Here is a 15943-nt window from a genome sequence, read left to right as displayed (position 1 = left end):
CTACAGTGGAAACAAAGGCAGGCAAAACTGCTCCGGTCAGACTCCTCCATTATTAATGAGCCTGAGGATGCTCCGACTAGCATCTGAAACCAGGTCTCTGCTGCACTCAGAAGCCACTCTCAAAATGACATGTCAACACACAGGAACAAAGAAACAAAGCAGCACACTGCCCTTACACACACACACACACACACACACACACACACACAGCTTTTGAATGGGACAGACAGTGCTGCACTGATTAAAATAAATAGGATGGCAAAATTAGATAATGTATGGCATTTAATGTCTCTCCATTCAGTCTGAAATAACAATCTGAGGGGCACAATTGTCTATATAAAAGCTGCCAGTATCTCAGTGTTATAGCCCATAATTTAGAACACAGGAAATAGTCACCTGGAGAGAGACACTGCTTGATTTTTCTCTCTCAATATTGCTGAGCTAACAGCAGAGTTGGCCCTGCCTAGGCAGCCTCATATGTGATAGGCAGTATCTTGTTTCTTCTCATGTTTGACTCCCAGAGACTTAAGCTCAAGTGAAACCTAATCAGGTTCAGGTTGTCAGCTCATTCTGAACAGGAAAATGGCAAGAATTTGTTTTATAGTATGCTACAGTAATTTAGTGCCCCAAACTATTGCCTGGACGCAGCCACAATCAATGTTCCTTTCTGTTCCTAGCTATGTAAGCTTCTGTGATGTTTGTGTTCACATTTGGAACCAAAGGGAACCATAGCTGCAAAGTTTGGATGATGTGTTGTTTTAAGTGAACCCCTCTGCTGTTAAGAAAGCTGGGGACAGTGGTGGGGGAGGGCGGCGGGTGCTATGGGCAGTGTCAAGCAGCAAATGACTATGGATGACTTTAATGGAGAATGTGCTGTTTTCTCAAGACACTCTACTTTAGATGACCCATACATCTCCTTGGGAAACTATGAAATTCCATCTGAAGAAAGAAGAAAGCTCCCCACTTGTGAGAAGATAAAAGATAGATCTATCAGTGGCTTCTAAAAAACAAAGCTGTCTGATATTTTTGCATTTTCATAAACTTTCTGACTTAGCAGGAAGGTTTCCCTTCCAGGGGCTATGGGGTTACATGTGGAATGTATCAACACTAGATTTCAGAAGAGTGCCATGTAGCTTATAAGAATCAGCAGCCAGGATGTTCTTGAACCAAGCAAGACACGGGAGAGCACTTACCTTCTTTTATAGCAATAGGCATAAGGGGATGTGTTTTAGCAAATATTTGTCCACTTAAAAGTTGTAAAACTTAATCTGCAGTTAATATTATCTATAAGAATTTTTCGGAGACAAACTCCATTATTGTCTTATGATATTTTAAATACCTTTGAGGTGATTTTGAAGTGTGTTTACTAGAGAAGCAATAAGTACTTCATAATGACAGTTAATAACAAAGCAATTAAACCACAAGCGTTCTAAGAATGAAGTGTATGATGTACACGTACATGTGTTTGATATTTTCTGGGTTTTTCGGTCTGCTGCCAGAATACATCCAATGAACAAATATTTCTCAGACTGCTTGCTTTTCCTAAAAGATTCTTTGGGGAATAACACACATCTTCAAGAAGAACCTTGCTTGTCTTTGGCTCTCTGTATTGGCAAGTGGAGACACAGAACTTAGATCCAAATATATTTGATTAGGCCTTTTTCTTAGCCAAAGTATGAGGTAGGTGAAATGAGCCTTCAGTTTTCCTTAGGCGTTCTTTTAGATTTCTGTGCTATGCCCTGTGTGCCCAGAGGTTTATGCACTCCCTCTCCATTTGCAAGTTTATTCCCTTCCTCTCTATCTTCTTCCCCACTCCTTTATCATCAATTCTCTTCTAACCCCTGCAGGTAGCCAACAGGACTGCAGCCAGGAAGTCAAACTTCAGGCCCTTTCTTCCTCGACTCCTCCCTCTCCCTGTGCCTCTGCTCCTGCCTGGAGACATTCCTTCCCACCAGTGGCTGTTGATTACCCCCTATCCATCCTTCATGGGCCATGGTTGACACCTAGCCTTCTGTAAAATCTTCATACATTTTGTACATTTTCCTCAGTAGATGTGATTTTTAATATCTACTTTGAAGCTTTATTTGTACCTTCACCTTTTTTAAAAATTTGTTCTTTTTAGATATCCATGACAGTAGAGTGTATTTTGACATATTATACATACATAAAATATAACTTATTCTAATTATGACTCTATTCTTGCAGTTGAACATGATGTAGAGTGGGGTTGGGGATATAGTTTAGAGGTAGAGCAACTGTCTGGCATGTGTGAGACCCCAGGTTCAATCCTTAATACAAAAAAAAAAAAAAGGGAGCATGATGTGGTCATGTTTTCAGGTCATGTTTTCATATATGAACATAGGAAAGTTTTGTCCTGTTTGTTCTACTCTCTTTCCTATTCCCATCACACCTCCCTTCCCTTCATTCCCTTTTGTCTAAGCCAATGAACTTCTATTCTTTCCTTTCCTCTCCCACTTATGGTGTGTTAATATCTGCATATTAGAAAGAACAGTTATCCTTTGGTTTTTTGGGATTGGCTTATTTCATTTAGCATGATAGTTTCCATTTCCATCTATATATGGACATGTGTCATAATCTCATTCTTCTTTATGGCTGAGTTGTATTCTATTTGTGTGTGTGTGTGTGTGTGTGTGTGTGTGTGTGTGTATGTGTGTCTATCTATCTATCTATCTCTCTCTCTATATATATATATCACATTTTTTTACCCATTCATCTTACTGTCCTTTGTTAGATAATTTGTTTAATACTTTTAACAGCCCCCACAGTAGATAATGCATTGTAAAATAACAGACCTAATGGATGGCCCCTTTTACTTGACTCATGCCTGCAGATCCTAATAAAACCTTTTGTTCAACAAATAATGATTGCTGTTGTTTCTTCCAGTCTCTAAGAATGTAACTATTGCTGGAAATTGATAATTCAATTAAAAACATAATTAGGTGTTCTGTTTTCTAATCTTCTGTTCCATCTATGCTCATTGAAAAAAAAAAAAAAGATTTGCTTGCCAAAAGTTTTGTGACTATATTCTCTTCTACTGATTTATGGTGCATAAATTCATATTAAAACTTAGTACTTCTGCTTTGTTAATGCTAGCATTTTCCAAATTGATTGCATGACACCTATTTATTGTTTTTCCATTAATTGAAAAAAAATTGAGTTATTTTAGAATAATTGGTACATATTGGCTTATGGTTTCTATTTCTCTTCTGTCATTAAATCTTTTTATTCAAGAGCAAGGAAAGGTAACAATATAAATGAGCAAGATTTATATTGGAGGAACACTCTGGTGGGAATCATGGAATCTAGGGCCTCTCAAATTTACCATATTGGTAGCCATTTGCTCTCTTTACAGCAATTTTTATAAGAGTATTGCTTACCCATGGATTCTCATCCCACATTAATTTTTAAAAGATTAAATATAGACTCACTAGATAAAAGTGACTATATTTTAATTTTCCTATTTCTCTCTTCCTCCCTCTTTCCTTTCTTCCTTCTCTTTCTTTCAAAATTGTACCACTGACCAACTGGAATATTTGAAAGTGTTTCCAGCTGAAAAGCCTGCACAATGTCCAGATGTGCAGTCAAATTATATGAAAGAATTTGAAAATAATTGGGATAGTTTTGATTACAAAGCAAGCCTGTGAGTAAGATTATATGAATCCTTGTGTTATCTATTATAAAACATTTTCAAAACAAATCGGAAAAAGGGAGGTAGTCAGGGTATTTGCATACACAGAATTTGGAGTTAGAGTAGCTCTATTATATGCAACTAAATTATGAATCTCTCTGAGACTCAGTTTCCTTGGCTATAAAGACAGTAAGAGAACTTACAAATTTGCTGAGAGGTTTAATAAGTGTAGTACAGTGGTTAACATAGGTATACTAAGCACTAAAGAAGTTTGCTGTTATTTTAAATCTGCATAAGAACATAAACATTCAATTCAGTTGTCTCTGATAAAAAAGCAAACTCAAAAAATTAAAAATTAAAGCGATATTAACCATCTGTCTTCTTTCTTTTGTGGCACTGGGATTGAACCCAGTGGTGCTCTACCATTGAGCTCGGTCCCCAGCCCTTTTTTATTTTGAGATAGGGTCTTACTAAGCTGTTGAGGCTGGACTTGAACTTGAAATTCTCCTGCACCAGGCTTCCAAATAGCTGGGATTACATACTTGCACCACCTTGTCTTACTTTTAACCACCTATATTTTAAAAATCAACTACATTTTCCATACACCTCTTTCCTTTTGTAATTCTGAGTAAGAACTGGCCAAACAAGAGAACTGCATAAGATGCGAAGGCAAAATGGAAGTAGAATTTATTAATCCAAAAGTCCTTTAGGAGTCATCCATGGTGTACAGTGGCTAGAGTGTTATTTTAATTCTTACCTGTAGTCTCCTGAAGTAAAATACATATAAAGGGCAAGTCAAAGGAAGAGCTTATGGAAGTCTAATAAGTTTGATTTGAGTCTGTCTTCAAATGGGCCCTAGGAGTTCCACCAGCCTCACAGATATTGTCTTAATGCTGGGAGATATTTAGCATAGACATACTCAGACACTGACAGAACCCCTGCCCCTCATTATGATTGTTGAAACAAGAGCTTGTATGGTGGTAATGTTGATGGAAGTTCCTAGAATTTGAAATTAAATCAATAAATGCTTTCCTGAAGGGGTTTCAGAATTTCCTCTACCATTAAGGATTAGAAGGATGCAGGGGTAGTAAATTATCATTCCTTTTTTAAAAATATTTAATTTTTAGTTGTAGTTGGGCAAAATACCTTTATTTTACTTATTTGTTTTTATGTGGTGCTGAGGATTGAACCCAGGTCCTTGTCTGTGCTAGGCAAGAGCTCTACCACTGAGCCACAGAACCAGCCCCTAAATTATCATTCTTTTTGCCTATTATCCTCTGAAGACAGAGGATTTGAAGAATTACATTGGTTTACTACAATCAGATGGTGCCCCCAATTTCAGTTGTGGTTACATATGTATTATAAGAGCAAATGAATATTTTGGGGGACATAGAAGAAAAATATTAAATTATTTTATTAGTGAAAATATCACCAGCAGTTTGGTTTAATTCAGCAATTACTTCCACTGTCTGAACTTAGGGCTTTCTAACCCACAGGGGCCACGGTCTCTTCTATATTGCATATGATAACTTAATGGTCTACCTCAACAATGATTTCATACCGATTGGATTTGGTGAACAGGAAGTTGTAGCTAATAATACTATATAGACACCTTAATAATATTTATGAGTGCCAGAATGTGAGTTAAATCCTTTAAAATGTTGGGGACTTTATACCTTGGTAAAATTTCTAGGATTGTTGAGATATGGCTTTTAAGGTGAAGGACAAGTTTCTACCCCTGGCCCTTTCTAAGAAAGAGATTAAAAAAAAAAAAAAAAAAAAAAAAACCAGTTGGGCAGCTGCAGTAATTTAAACCTCATTTGAGAATGATGTTTTCTGAGACTTATTGATGAGTAAGTGTAGACTTTCAGTTTTGTGTGATGCACAGAATAAGAGGTGAGTCTACAACCAGTCCAGGCTTCAGTTGAAGATATTATGCTCTATTTTGACTGTATGGCACTTAAAGAATCACTCAAACATGAAGATCCTGGATGGAGCTTCTGGAAGGTTCCTATTGGTGAATCATAGTAAGGTCTCTGGGATTTTAGAGCAAAACTGTGCAGTTTTCTACAAATAATTCTTTTTGCTCTCAGAAGCCATTTTTGGCTTGCTACTAGATCTTAGTAAATGCTAAATGCTTGGCTATGTGTCACCAAATTCTCATGTAACCTGTACTGCTGATTTTAAATTTGATGATGAATAATACTTGAAGCCTATGCACTGATTACCTGAGTGGAACATCATTACAATCATCAAGTGTATCAGATTAATCTTGGGCACATTCTGAAAGCATAAATAAATTCCAAACAGATTTTATTACTAGGGATCCTACTATGGCTGCATTGCCTCCTTTCTTCCAACTCATACCTACCTAAGGTCTCATGGAGTCTTTCTCATGACTAATTAACTGAGATAGAAAAATATCTAGGTTTGGTTTGCTAATAGTTCTTTGCAATAGACTAGCATCACTCAGGTTTATAGCTGTATTCTACAACTGCACAGAGAGGTGATCTTACATGGGACTACTAAGAAAAATTCTTAATCCTTTTAGTTAGAAAGAATGTGTGTCTGGCTATTCACTTTGTCTGAAAGGAAAAATGGCCAGAAGCATGATATACATACAGTAATTTGTGCTTTGCAGCTCAAGATTTGCCTGCTTTGGCAGGCACTTGGAGCATGATCTAAAAATTAGTGACAAGGAAATCTGGGGGTGGGTGGAGTATGTAGATGAATATCCTTGAATAGCCTACATACTTATATTCCATTTGACTGTTTACCAAAGAGCTCACTTGAGAGAGAAGGATAGTAATTATCAAGTAGGTAAGATGAATGTGTCTTATAGATGTTGACCAATCTCTTTCACCAGCCACCTTTACACTTGATCAATGGGCTAATGGACAAAGAAACAAATGGTAGCAGGAGAGGAAATTATGCATGGACTCAGCAACATGGGCTTCCTTTCACTCACCAAAGTTCGTCTAGATAAAGTGTCTGTTGAGGGTTCAAGCTAACAATTGCAGAGAAGATATGGAGCCATTCTGAAGAAGGACAGTCCACCTTAATGGTAGATTGATTACATTAAATTGCTTCTATCAAAAGAGATGCAATGGCTTATTCTCACAGAAATAGTCACTTACTCTGAATTGAGATTTGCTTTCTCAACCTGCTATGCTTCTGTCAAAATACCATCTGTGAACTTAGCAAATGTTTCATTCACTGATTTGGTATTCCACGCAACATAGTTTCAGTTCAGAGAACTTGTTTAATAACAAATAAAATGTGGCAATGCTCATGTTCATGTAAATTTCCTACCAGTATCCCTTTCACCCTGAAGCAGATGGCCTAACAGAATGATGCAATGTCTGTTTAAAAAAAAAAAAATTACTTCTGGCATTAACTAGTAGAAAATACTTTGGAGGTCTGAGGTAATATCTTAGTTCTAAGATGCTATATATGTTCTAAATCATTGACCAGTATGTGGTGCTATTTCTATCAAGACTCATAGATTCAGCAATCAAGGGATGGAATTGTGATTGCCTTCCTTACTAGTTTATTTTTCTTCCTTCTCTTATTCACCTACTGTCTTTCATAAGATGTGTGGATACTGGTTAATCTTATATTTCAGCAAGTAAGTCAAATGAGTTCCATAATTCAGAAAAATCTAGAAACAAAATTACCTCAATGTTAAAATAAATTTATTTAAATGAAGGTGAAAATAATGAAAGTACTGTGAAAGTTTTGGGGTCTTACCCTACTCATAATATATCAAATTCATCTGTCATTTTTTAGAGCAGAAGACACAAGACTCCTGGGTTAGAGATAAAGGACTTTATTACTCACAGCAATAAAATTGGCCAGAGAATCTGCATTTCCTTGCACTGGTTCTCTGAGCCCCAATTCACACAGGGTAACATGAAGAGAACCAGGTGACATCTGTGTGTGTAGGAAGGCTATATTATAATATAAGAACCTCAATTTTAGAGAGCCTGAAAATTTAAAAAAGGGAAGCAAGCATGTTTGCCCTTTGTTCCAAAGAAATACACTACCTCTGTCTTCCACAATGGTTCATTGTATAAGAGTCCTTTAGAAGAGACTTCAGAACAAAAGCAGACAGTGCCTTTTCTTGCCAAACATGTGGAAGTGTGAGAGATCTATGAAGAATTGTCTCCCAAAAGGAAGTTTTACATATTTTATTGAAAAATCTAAGAAATCATGTGAATCATGTACAATATTTTCTCACGAGAAAATTTCTAAGCTGGCTTTTGAACGTTTCACAGAATTGTAAAACTTTTTATTTTTTAAAAGGAAAAAAAAACACAATGAAACTACCATAGTATTATATGCTTTTCGTCTTTTCTGATCCTAAGGAAAAGGCTGACAAATATTCAGTAAGTTTTCTCATTATGATTTGTGAATCTAAGCACTATACTCTTTCATAAATCTGCTAAACAGAAACAAGGAAATGGGTGGATCAATGCTTTCTTTGTTCAAAATATTTAAAAAGCTAAAATCTAATGACAACATGATAAAATAATACACATTTTTGTAGGATGTTATCATTTCTAAAACAGTTTCTCTACACTATATCAACAGTGCAATGGTGATTCAGTGTAAATCATTACAGTGTTTCATTGTTACAATACTTGTGTTCAAGTACATGTTCATGAACATGATCAAAGTCTCTGCTTTGACTTTCTTTTCCATTATTAAAATAAGGTTATAATTACAGTAGAATTTTTCCTATGGATGTCTCTAAATCTGAACCAAATTCATAATACATTCTCTAAAAACCTGTTCAACACTATGAGGTTTCTTATGTTTACACATCTCCTGCAGATTACAGAAAATGGGCTAATTCTGCAGCAGGACATAAAAAAAAAAAAAAGAACCATGATTTTTTCCATATATAACTAAACTATGCTAAGGTAGTATAAGCACTGTATAACTCAATGGTGTTAGTGGAAAGTAGCACCTTAGAGACAGCCCTAACTTTAACTTAAAAAAAAAAATGTTTTTAAGTATAATGATCTTTTTTTTTTTTCATTTTCTTTTTATTAGAGCACTGGATCCAACTTATTCATTCATATAAATTTTGCCTTATAGTATAAATCAAAATGTTTGTATTATCAAAACAAATACCACATTGGATGTTTGGCAGAGAAAAAATAAATTAATTTGATTAAATTATATGTAATCTGCTAATATTTGGTCTGAAAGACATGCTAGTGTGTGTGCTTATAAATAATGTAACTGCAAAGAAATGTGAGCCAGCCAGCCAGCCTGCTAGAGGTCAACTCTTCTGCTGTAGCTTTTGGGCATAGAAGTCCCTGCATGTCTCACAGCAGCGCTGATACCACCGCATGTCCTGACATAAGTTCTTCTCACGGATCACTCGGCAGTATACGGGCCACTGATCACCCAAGCACTTGAAAGTCAGAGCAGCTGTGAAACAGAACACAATAAGTTCAATAATATGTTAATAGAAACCAATTTCAGTCACTTATTTTATGCATTCATTTTGACTCATATATATTACCTTCTGGAATGCAAAAGGCAAAGACACACATGCACACCGACCTCCCCCCACCCCACGATAATAAAGGAATAAAGGGAATGAACAGTATTCTTACTTATTAACTTTTAAAAGCTTCCTAAAGATAGATTTTCCAGATTCAATGGGTGGTACTTGTCAGTTTCCATGTTATGCCTTTCATTTAAACTTATTTTGGAATTTGGTAGAGAAGATTAAAAAGAAAAATGCATTCAGTGCATCCACCTCTGTGGGAATGCAAGTCAATAAGTATTCTTATGAATGAAATTACTAACAGACAGCAAAATGAAAATATGCTCACATTTATTTCACATTCCTAGTTTTCTACATGACAGATAATTATAGGTGAAATATCTGGAGATAATGTCTTCAGGCCTCTGTAAAATCAAAGCTGATTGTTACAAATGATTAAAATTTGTAACAACAGTAAAAGTGTTTAAAAAGAGAATCTGGTATCGGAAAACTTGGTCATGTAGATCTCATCTCAGTTTTTCAGAAATAGTAGAGAAAATGCAATTTTTTTTTTTTTTTTTTGCTAAATGATACTTCAAAGAATTTGGATCATCTACTTTAGGATTGCTTAACCTTTGTCTTAATTATTATCATTTTACTTGAGCTGATTATTTCTTAGAAATGTTAATTATTTGGCTCAGAAAAGAGAGTTTTTGTATTTCCATAAAAAAACCCAAACTTTTCCATTTCATTGACTTCTATGCTTGGAAAAAGTACATTTTGTAATTTAGCTCCTTGTATTTTGGCAATTATTCTTCACAATTCAAATGGTTTTTTCTGGAGATTATATGTACAGATTAAAACTCAAGGTATTAAACATAAATTCACCCACTGACAACCGTGTAGGAGAGCTGTTAAAAGACACAATAAAAACTAATTCATTCATCAGTATTTGTCATGAAAACACAGCTACATCTAGTTAAAATGCACACTCTACTTATTGATAATAGATTGTATTAAATAACAGGAATTGAGAATAAATATGGAAGCATTTCATAACATAATAACTATATAAATATCTGAATATTACTAGCATTTTAAGATAAATGATTATATCCTCAAAGATGAAAAAAATGATACCTCTTGTCCCATGGTGTAGTTCTATGCACCTGTTCTTCATGAAAGCCATGTTTTACTCTATGTCTTCTCAAAGATAATTTGTACCCAGGATCACAATGAAGGCTGTTAACCATGGGAAGTCTGAGGCTTATAATGCAACCTCACTTTTCCACAGGTATTAACTTACATGATCTTTCTGCCTTGACACTGGTCTGAAGTTAAAATTTGGTTGCATCCTGTTAACTCTTTACAAAGTGATCTTGGGTGGTAAGGCATTAATATTTCCTAGACCTGACTCTGTGTAGACACCTTCAGGATCCAAAGCAATTTACCCTTTAGGATTCTTTTTTACCAACCTGGCCATTTAGAGTAAACCATATCTAAATAGATTGAACTTATTCAGGACCAAACTGGGCAGTGTAACTTCAAAATGCTTAAGCTTTAAAGTAATATGCAAGTGGAAGAGCATTTTTATGTGTTATTTTTTCAATGTGGTGTGTTTCCCAAAAGCTCACATGTGAGACAATGCAAGAAGATTTGTAGGAGAAAACTTAAACTAATAAGTGAATTGTTACCTGGTGGGATTAACTGAGTGGTAATTGGAGGCAGGTGGGATGTGGCTAGAGGAAGTAATTCATTGGGACATGGTTATAAGGTATACATTTTTATCTGAGAATGGTGTCTCTCTCTTCCCTTCCTGATCACCATGTTAGCTACTTCCCTCTGCCACACTCTTATACTATAATATTCAACCTTACCTTGAGCCCAAAGGAATGAAGCCTATTGTTTATGGATGAAGATCTCTGAAACATGAGCCCCTAAATAAACTTCTCCTCCTCTATAGTTGTTCTGGTCAGGTCCTTTTTAGTCACAGCAGCGAAAAAGCTGACTAAAACATTAGGTTTCTCAGACTTATCCAGTTTTGGTCACTTACCTAGTCTAGGTGATGTTATTGTATTTACATTAATCTTCTCATTGCAGGGCTGAAGGTGGCATGGCCTATATGCTGCAGGTTTTTCTGAAGAAAAACATTCATTTCCATGTCTTCCTGTGATCTTATGCATGCACTGGATGACCCGGGACTGCATTCCTTTGCCACAGGTAATTGAGCACTAGGAGAGATACAAGGTTTGTTAAAAGTTCTTTTGTTGTTTCCCTTTCCTACACCATTAGCCATATTTTCTATATATTTTTTAAAACTCAATCATAAGCATCAACATCCAGAAACAATGCAAAATATGAGTCAGAAACATAGATGCTTAAAACTTGGGCACAATATTGCTAGGAACCTCTGACGTACCTAGGGCAGAGCTCTGGGTATTGAAGGACATTGAAGAGTAATAAAGAAAATTAGAGAGTATGGCTTGAAGGGAAAGAGAGTGAATGACACCAGAAATGCTTGGGCGGACAGTTTTTAAAGATCTAAGATTTAAATATAAGAAGTAATACAAATAATTAAATGCTGTGGAAGCTGAGCGATTTTACATATTCTTAGCCAACTGGTCAACATTTAAATAATGAGTTGCACTACAAAGCTACTGTTTGCTTCTTTGGGATCAAAGCATTACTACTTCTGTAAGCTTTGATTCCGTACAGTACCATTAGTAGTTACCACTTATTTGGCATTTATTATATGCCAGGCACTTGAGTTAGAGGTTATATTTACTTTAATATCTCACACAATGCCCATGAGTACTATTATTATCCCTTTTAAACAGATGAGAAAATAGAGTTTCAAATAAGTTAAACAAATTGTCCAAACTTTTACAGCTAAAAGGTGCTAGAATTGGAGTATGAACTTAAACATACGAATTCCAAGTTTGGATATCTAAGCAGTACTTGATACTGGCTGATGGCTAATGTTCCTCTTCTGGAGAAACAGAAATCTTTTCCTCCATCCTATCAAATTTATCCTTTATCTTCCTATCCTACTATTAAGCTAAACAATGAACTAGAAGGTTTTTTTGTGTTTTTTTGGCTTTGTTTTGCTAAAACTCAGGTTAGGTAGCATGAAATAAATTATTTTGCCACAATTCATATTGCCTCATCTTTAGATAGAGTAATCATATATTTTGTTACCAAATCAAGCAATTATGGAAGAAATTGTTGATGATAATTATTCCTAAACTATAAACATATAATGGGGCAGTCTTGGGTAAATTAGGATAAACAGTCCACCCTATCTGCAGATCACCTAGCAGATTTATGATATACAGTCACCCTATCTACAGATCACCTAGAAGATCCATGTATTAAACAAAAAACACAAATGAATGGCATGTGAAATACCTCATATTTTCTGGGCATTATCTAGTATACATTTTTATAGAACATATTTATTCATAATGCAAACAGTGAGTCACATACAAGTTAGTTAACTCATTCATTCAACATGCCTGCACAAGAAGCTGACATTGTGCCAAGCACTGTTCTAGATATTAGGATGTGAGAGTCACAAAACAGAAAAGAACAAATACCCTTGAGAAGCTCACATACTCATGATCAAGGGAGGAGCAAAAATATAAAGAAGTAAAATATAAGCATTTTACATAAAATAGAAGTATTTTACATGTCAGAAAGTACGATGGAGAAAAATAAAACTTAGAATGGGGAAAGTTTGGGAAGGGTTGTTTGCCATTTAAGTAGTATGACCAGGGACAGATTCATGGAGAAGGTGACATAGGAGAGAGCAGTCTATCATAGACCTCTTTTGATTCCAAATACTATGTTCTTTTCATCATATGCAATATAAACTTTTAATTTATATACCTGTGTGCATATTGTGTACTATATGCACAATATGTTTTTTATCTATATATTTGGGGCCGTGATTCTCCTAGTTGCTTAATATGAAGGGTGAGAACCTGGAGTGTTTCATCAGATCCTGGATTAATTTCCATCCCCCCTTGCCCCGCCTCACTCTCCTTCCTTTCTTTCAGTCTTGCTTTCCAGTAAATTTGAATCTTGCTCTTCACATATATATCAAGTAAATTGAAAATGTATCTGAAACAAGGCAGCACTGTAGACTTTCACCAAAGGCCAAAATACTGAAATGTCAACATCAATTTACCAGCAGCTGGTAACGAAACACCAGATAACTTGCCATGGATACTTTCTTTTTTTTAAAGGAAAAATTGCTGACTACAGTATTTTAAAAAGACAGCCTTGTATTGTCTGAAAAATATTCTGTTGCCCCGAAGGACCTTTGCAACAAAACATCTCATGAATGAATTCATGAACTAGAAGTCTTTCATTCTGCCCAGGAAACAGTCCCGATATTCCAGGTTTTACTAGAGTAAAAAGGAAGTAGTAATCTTTAAAAGAAACTAAAACAGCTTAGAAAATTGCTTAATAATTTTAGAGCTCAGGAGATTGATTTTTTTTGTCAGAGATAATAAGGCACAAGGAAAATCAATGTTAGTAAATCCCCCCCTTCCCCTCTAAAAATAAGCCCTCAAGTCTCTGAAAATAAAATTTGTTTTGACTTGTTGATATTTCATTCTACCTGAGAAAATTATAATCTTCCCTATACTTGAATACTCATGAGTGATATATTGAGATAATCTCAACTTATGTTTCTCTAATAACAGAATAGTTCTTTTCTTGCCTTGGGAATTGGTGACAATTTCTAAGGCTATATTATATAATATCTGCACTGTAGCTTGCATGTCAAACACTAACTGCAATAAGAAAAATCTGCTCAATATTTTGAATAGTTTGGAATATCAAAATGATTAGAAGAATAGTTTGGGAAAGGAGATCCACACATCCAAATGTCAGCAAATCAACCTGGTAATAACAATAATTCATCTCCCTTTAAAATGAGATAGACATCATCAAATTTTATATCACTTCCATTATTTAAATCTCTACTTCATTTCTGTGATTCTTATGCAATTTCATAAGAGTTGATTGATTTGATTTTGCCAAAGAAAATTTTATCAAAAGAAACTAATTTAAAAGGATCCATGTGGGGAAGAATATGCAATGTCCTAGTTTGTGGAAATACAGAGTAAATTTTACTTATCTCAGATGTTTATATATTTTTTTTTCTGAAAATGACCAGGGATACTCTAGTAATTGACACAAAAGTGAACTTTTTGGGAAATTATTTTCTGTCAAATTAGATGACAGCATTGAGAAGAAAGGGTCTGCCCATACTGACAAAGAAAGGCCAATATATCAGAATGATTTAGCAAGTTTATAGATTTGTTAAAATATAAACAAATGATAGAAAGTAGAAATTTATACAAAACAAAAACACAATAAAATTCTTAACAAATGCTTGCTTAATTGTAACATAAAAAAAAAATTAAAAGAAGGGGCGAGATGAATTCTGCATGCCTATGAAGTCCAACAGTTGGACAAGGCAAAGTGTGAAATCCTCTTTTCTCTCATAGAAGATAAAAGAATTGTGAAGCACTGATAGACAGTTGAACTGCAGCAAGAAATTGAACATGGAGGTTCACTCATAGAAAGTGTGGCGAAGATCTTGAACGAACCCCTGAACACCCTGTAGGTGTTCTCAAGTAATGACCATTTACTTGCTCTCATAGTTTCTGTATGTTCAAAAGCAGTCAGTTTGTGTTGCTGAACAACTGCAGTCTGAAGAAATTAAAGTTTCTAAAGTCTGATCTGATGCATTTTAGAAATGGAGGACAATTAGGTCTAAGTCATGGTATAATTAGATGGGATAAATAACTTGTTGAGGAAGCAAGTGCTAAATAGAAGATATGAATGTACTGTGTTGCTAAGAGTCAATTATTTTACATGGAAATATTCCCTTTTCAATATATTTAAATGTTTATCAAAAATTCCACATCTTTTGCTGGTCATGGTAGTGCATGCCTGAAATCCTAGCAGCTCAGGAGGCTGAGGCAGGAGGATCTCGAGTTCAAAGCCAGCCTCAGCAACTTAGTGAGGTCCTAAGTAACTCTGTGAGACCCTGTCTCTAAATAAAATACAAAAAGGGCTGGGAATATGGCTCTGTGGTTGAGTAACTCTGAGTTCAATCCCTGGTAACCCCCCCCTCCCCCGCCCCTGCCAAAAGAAAAAAAAATCCACATCTTTTAAAAATAATGTACATGTATTTTTCCTACTGTTTCTATGAATACTATTTCTTTAGTGGCCCACTAAATACCATTGAATGATAACAAACTCTGAAATATACTGAAATGTGTAAAACATGTTTAATCAAAGAAAAGAGGCTATAAACACACCAATGAACAGCCATCTACAAATCTGTACAGTGCCCAAGTAAGGAAGAGAAAGGTTACCCACAATTCCCATAGGTTCTTCAATGGTTATCCCTAGTACAATTGGAATCTACTTTTATAAAGTATAAAATTTTCTTTCTGGCATTGAAAATTCATAAAGCATGTAGGAATTTCCTTAATTGCTTATGGCATAACCTATTTTTTACCATATCTGTCAAATTCATCAAAGAATGTTGCTATCTTCTAGACTAAGAATTAATCCTTGTATTTCTGGACTACATACTTGGAGCCCTAATGGGATATACAAAAACACCACTAACTACTCTCACTTTTAGAAAGAAGACATTTATTCCTTTCACTGGTATTTGATCCTTGTGTTGCTTCCACACCTGTGGACTCTGAAATCCAGGAATCTATTCCTATGCGGATGTCTTACAGTCTTGCTATCTAGTAAAC

The 15943-nt window shown here is 35.2% G+C and overlaps 1 protein-coding gene across 1 annotated transcript in view; it reads right to left on the bottom strand.

Annotated features, from left to right (window-relative positions):
• Positions 1–8939: 8939 nt before the first annotated feature.
• Adamts19 (ADAM metallopeptidase with thrombospondin type 1 motif 19) overlaps positions 8940–15943 on the bottom strand; it is a 268784-nt gene continuing 261780 nt past the window's right edge. Inside the window, exons 22-23 of the mRNA XM_076855917.2 lie at positions 11206–11383; positions 8940–9091 (exon numbers count right to left, since the gene is read on the bottom strand). Of these exons, the coding sequence (XP_076712032.2) occupies positions 8940–9091; positions 11206–11383 (330 nt within the window). The remainder of the gene's footprint in view (positions 9092–11205; positions 11384–15943) is intronic.

The sequence above is a fragment of the Callospermophilus lateralis genome, chromosome 5 (assembly GCF_048772815.1).
Source record: "Callospermophilus lateralis isolate mCalLat2 chromosome 5, mCalLat2.hap1, whole genome shotgun sequence".
Taxonomy (NCBI): domain Eukaryota; kingdom Metazoa; phylum Chordata; class Mammalia; order Rodentia; family Sciuridae; genus Callospermophilus; species Callospermophilus lateralis.
This window is presented reverse-complemented; position numbering and strand designations above follow the sequence as displayed.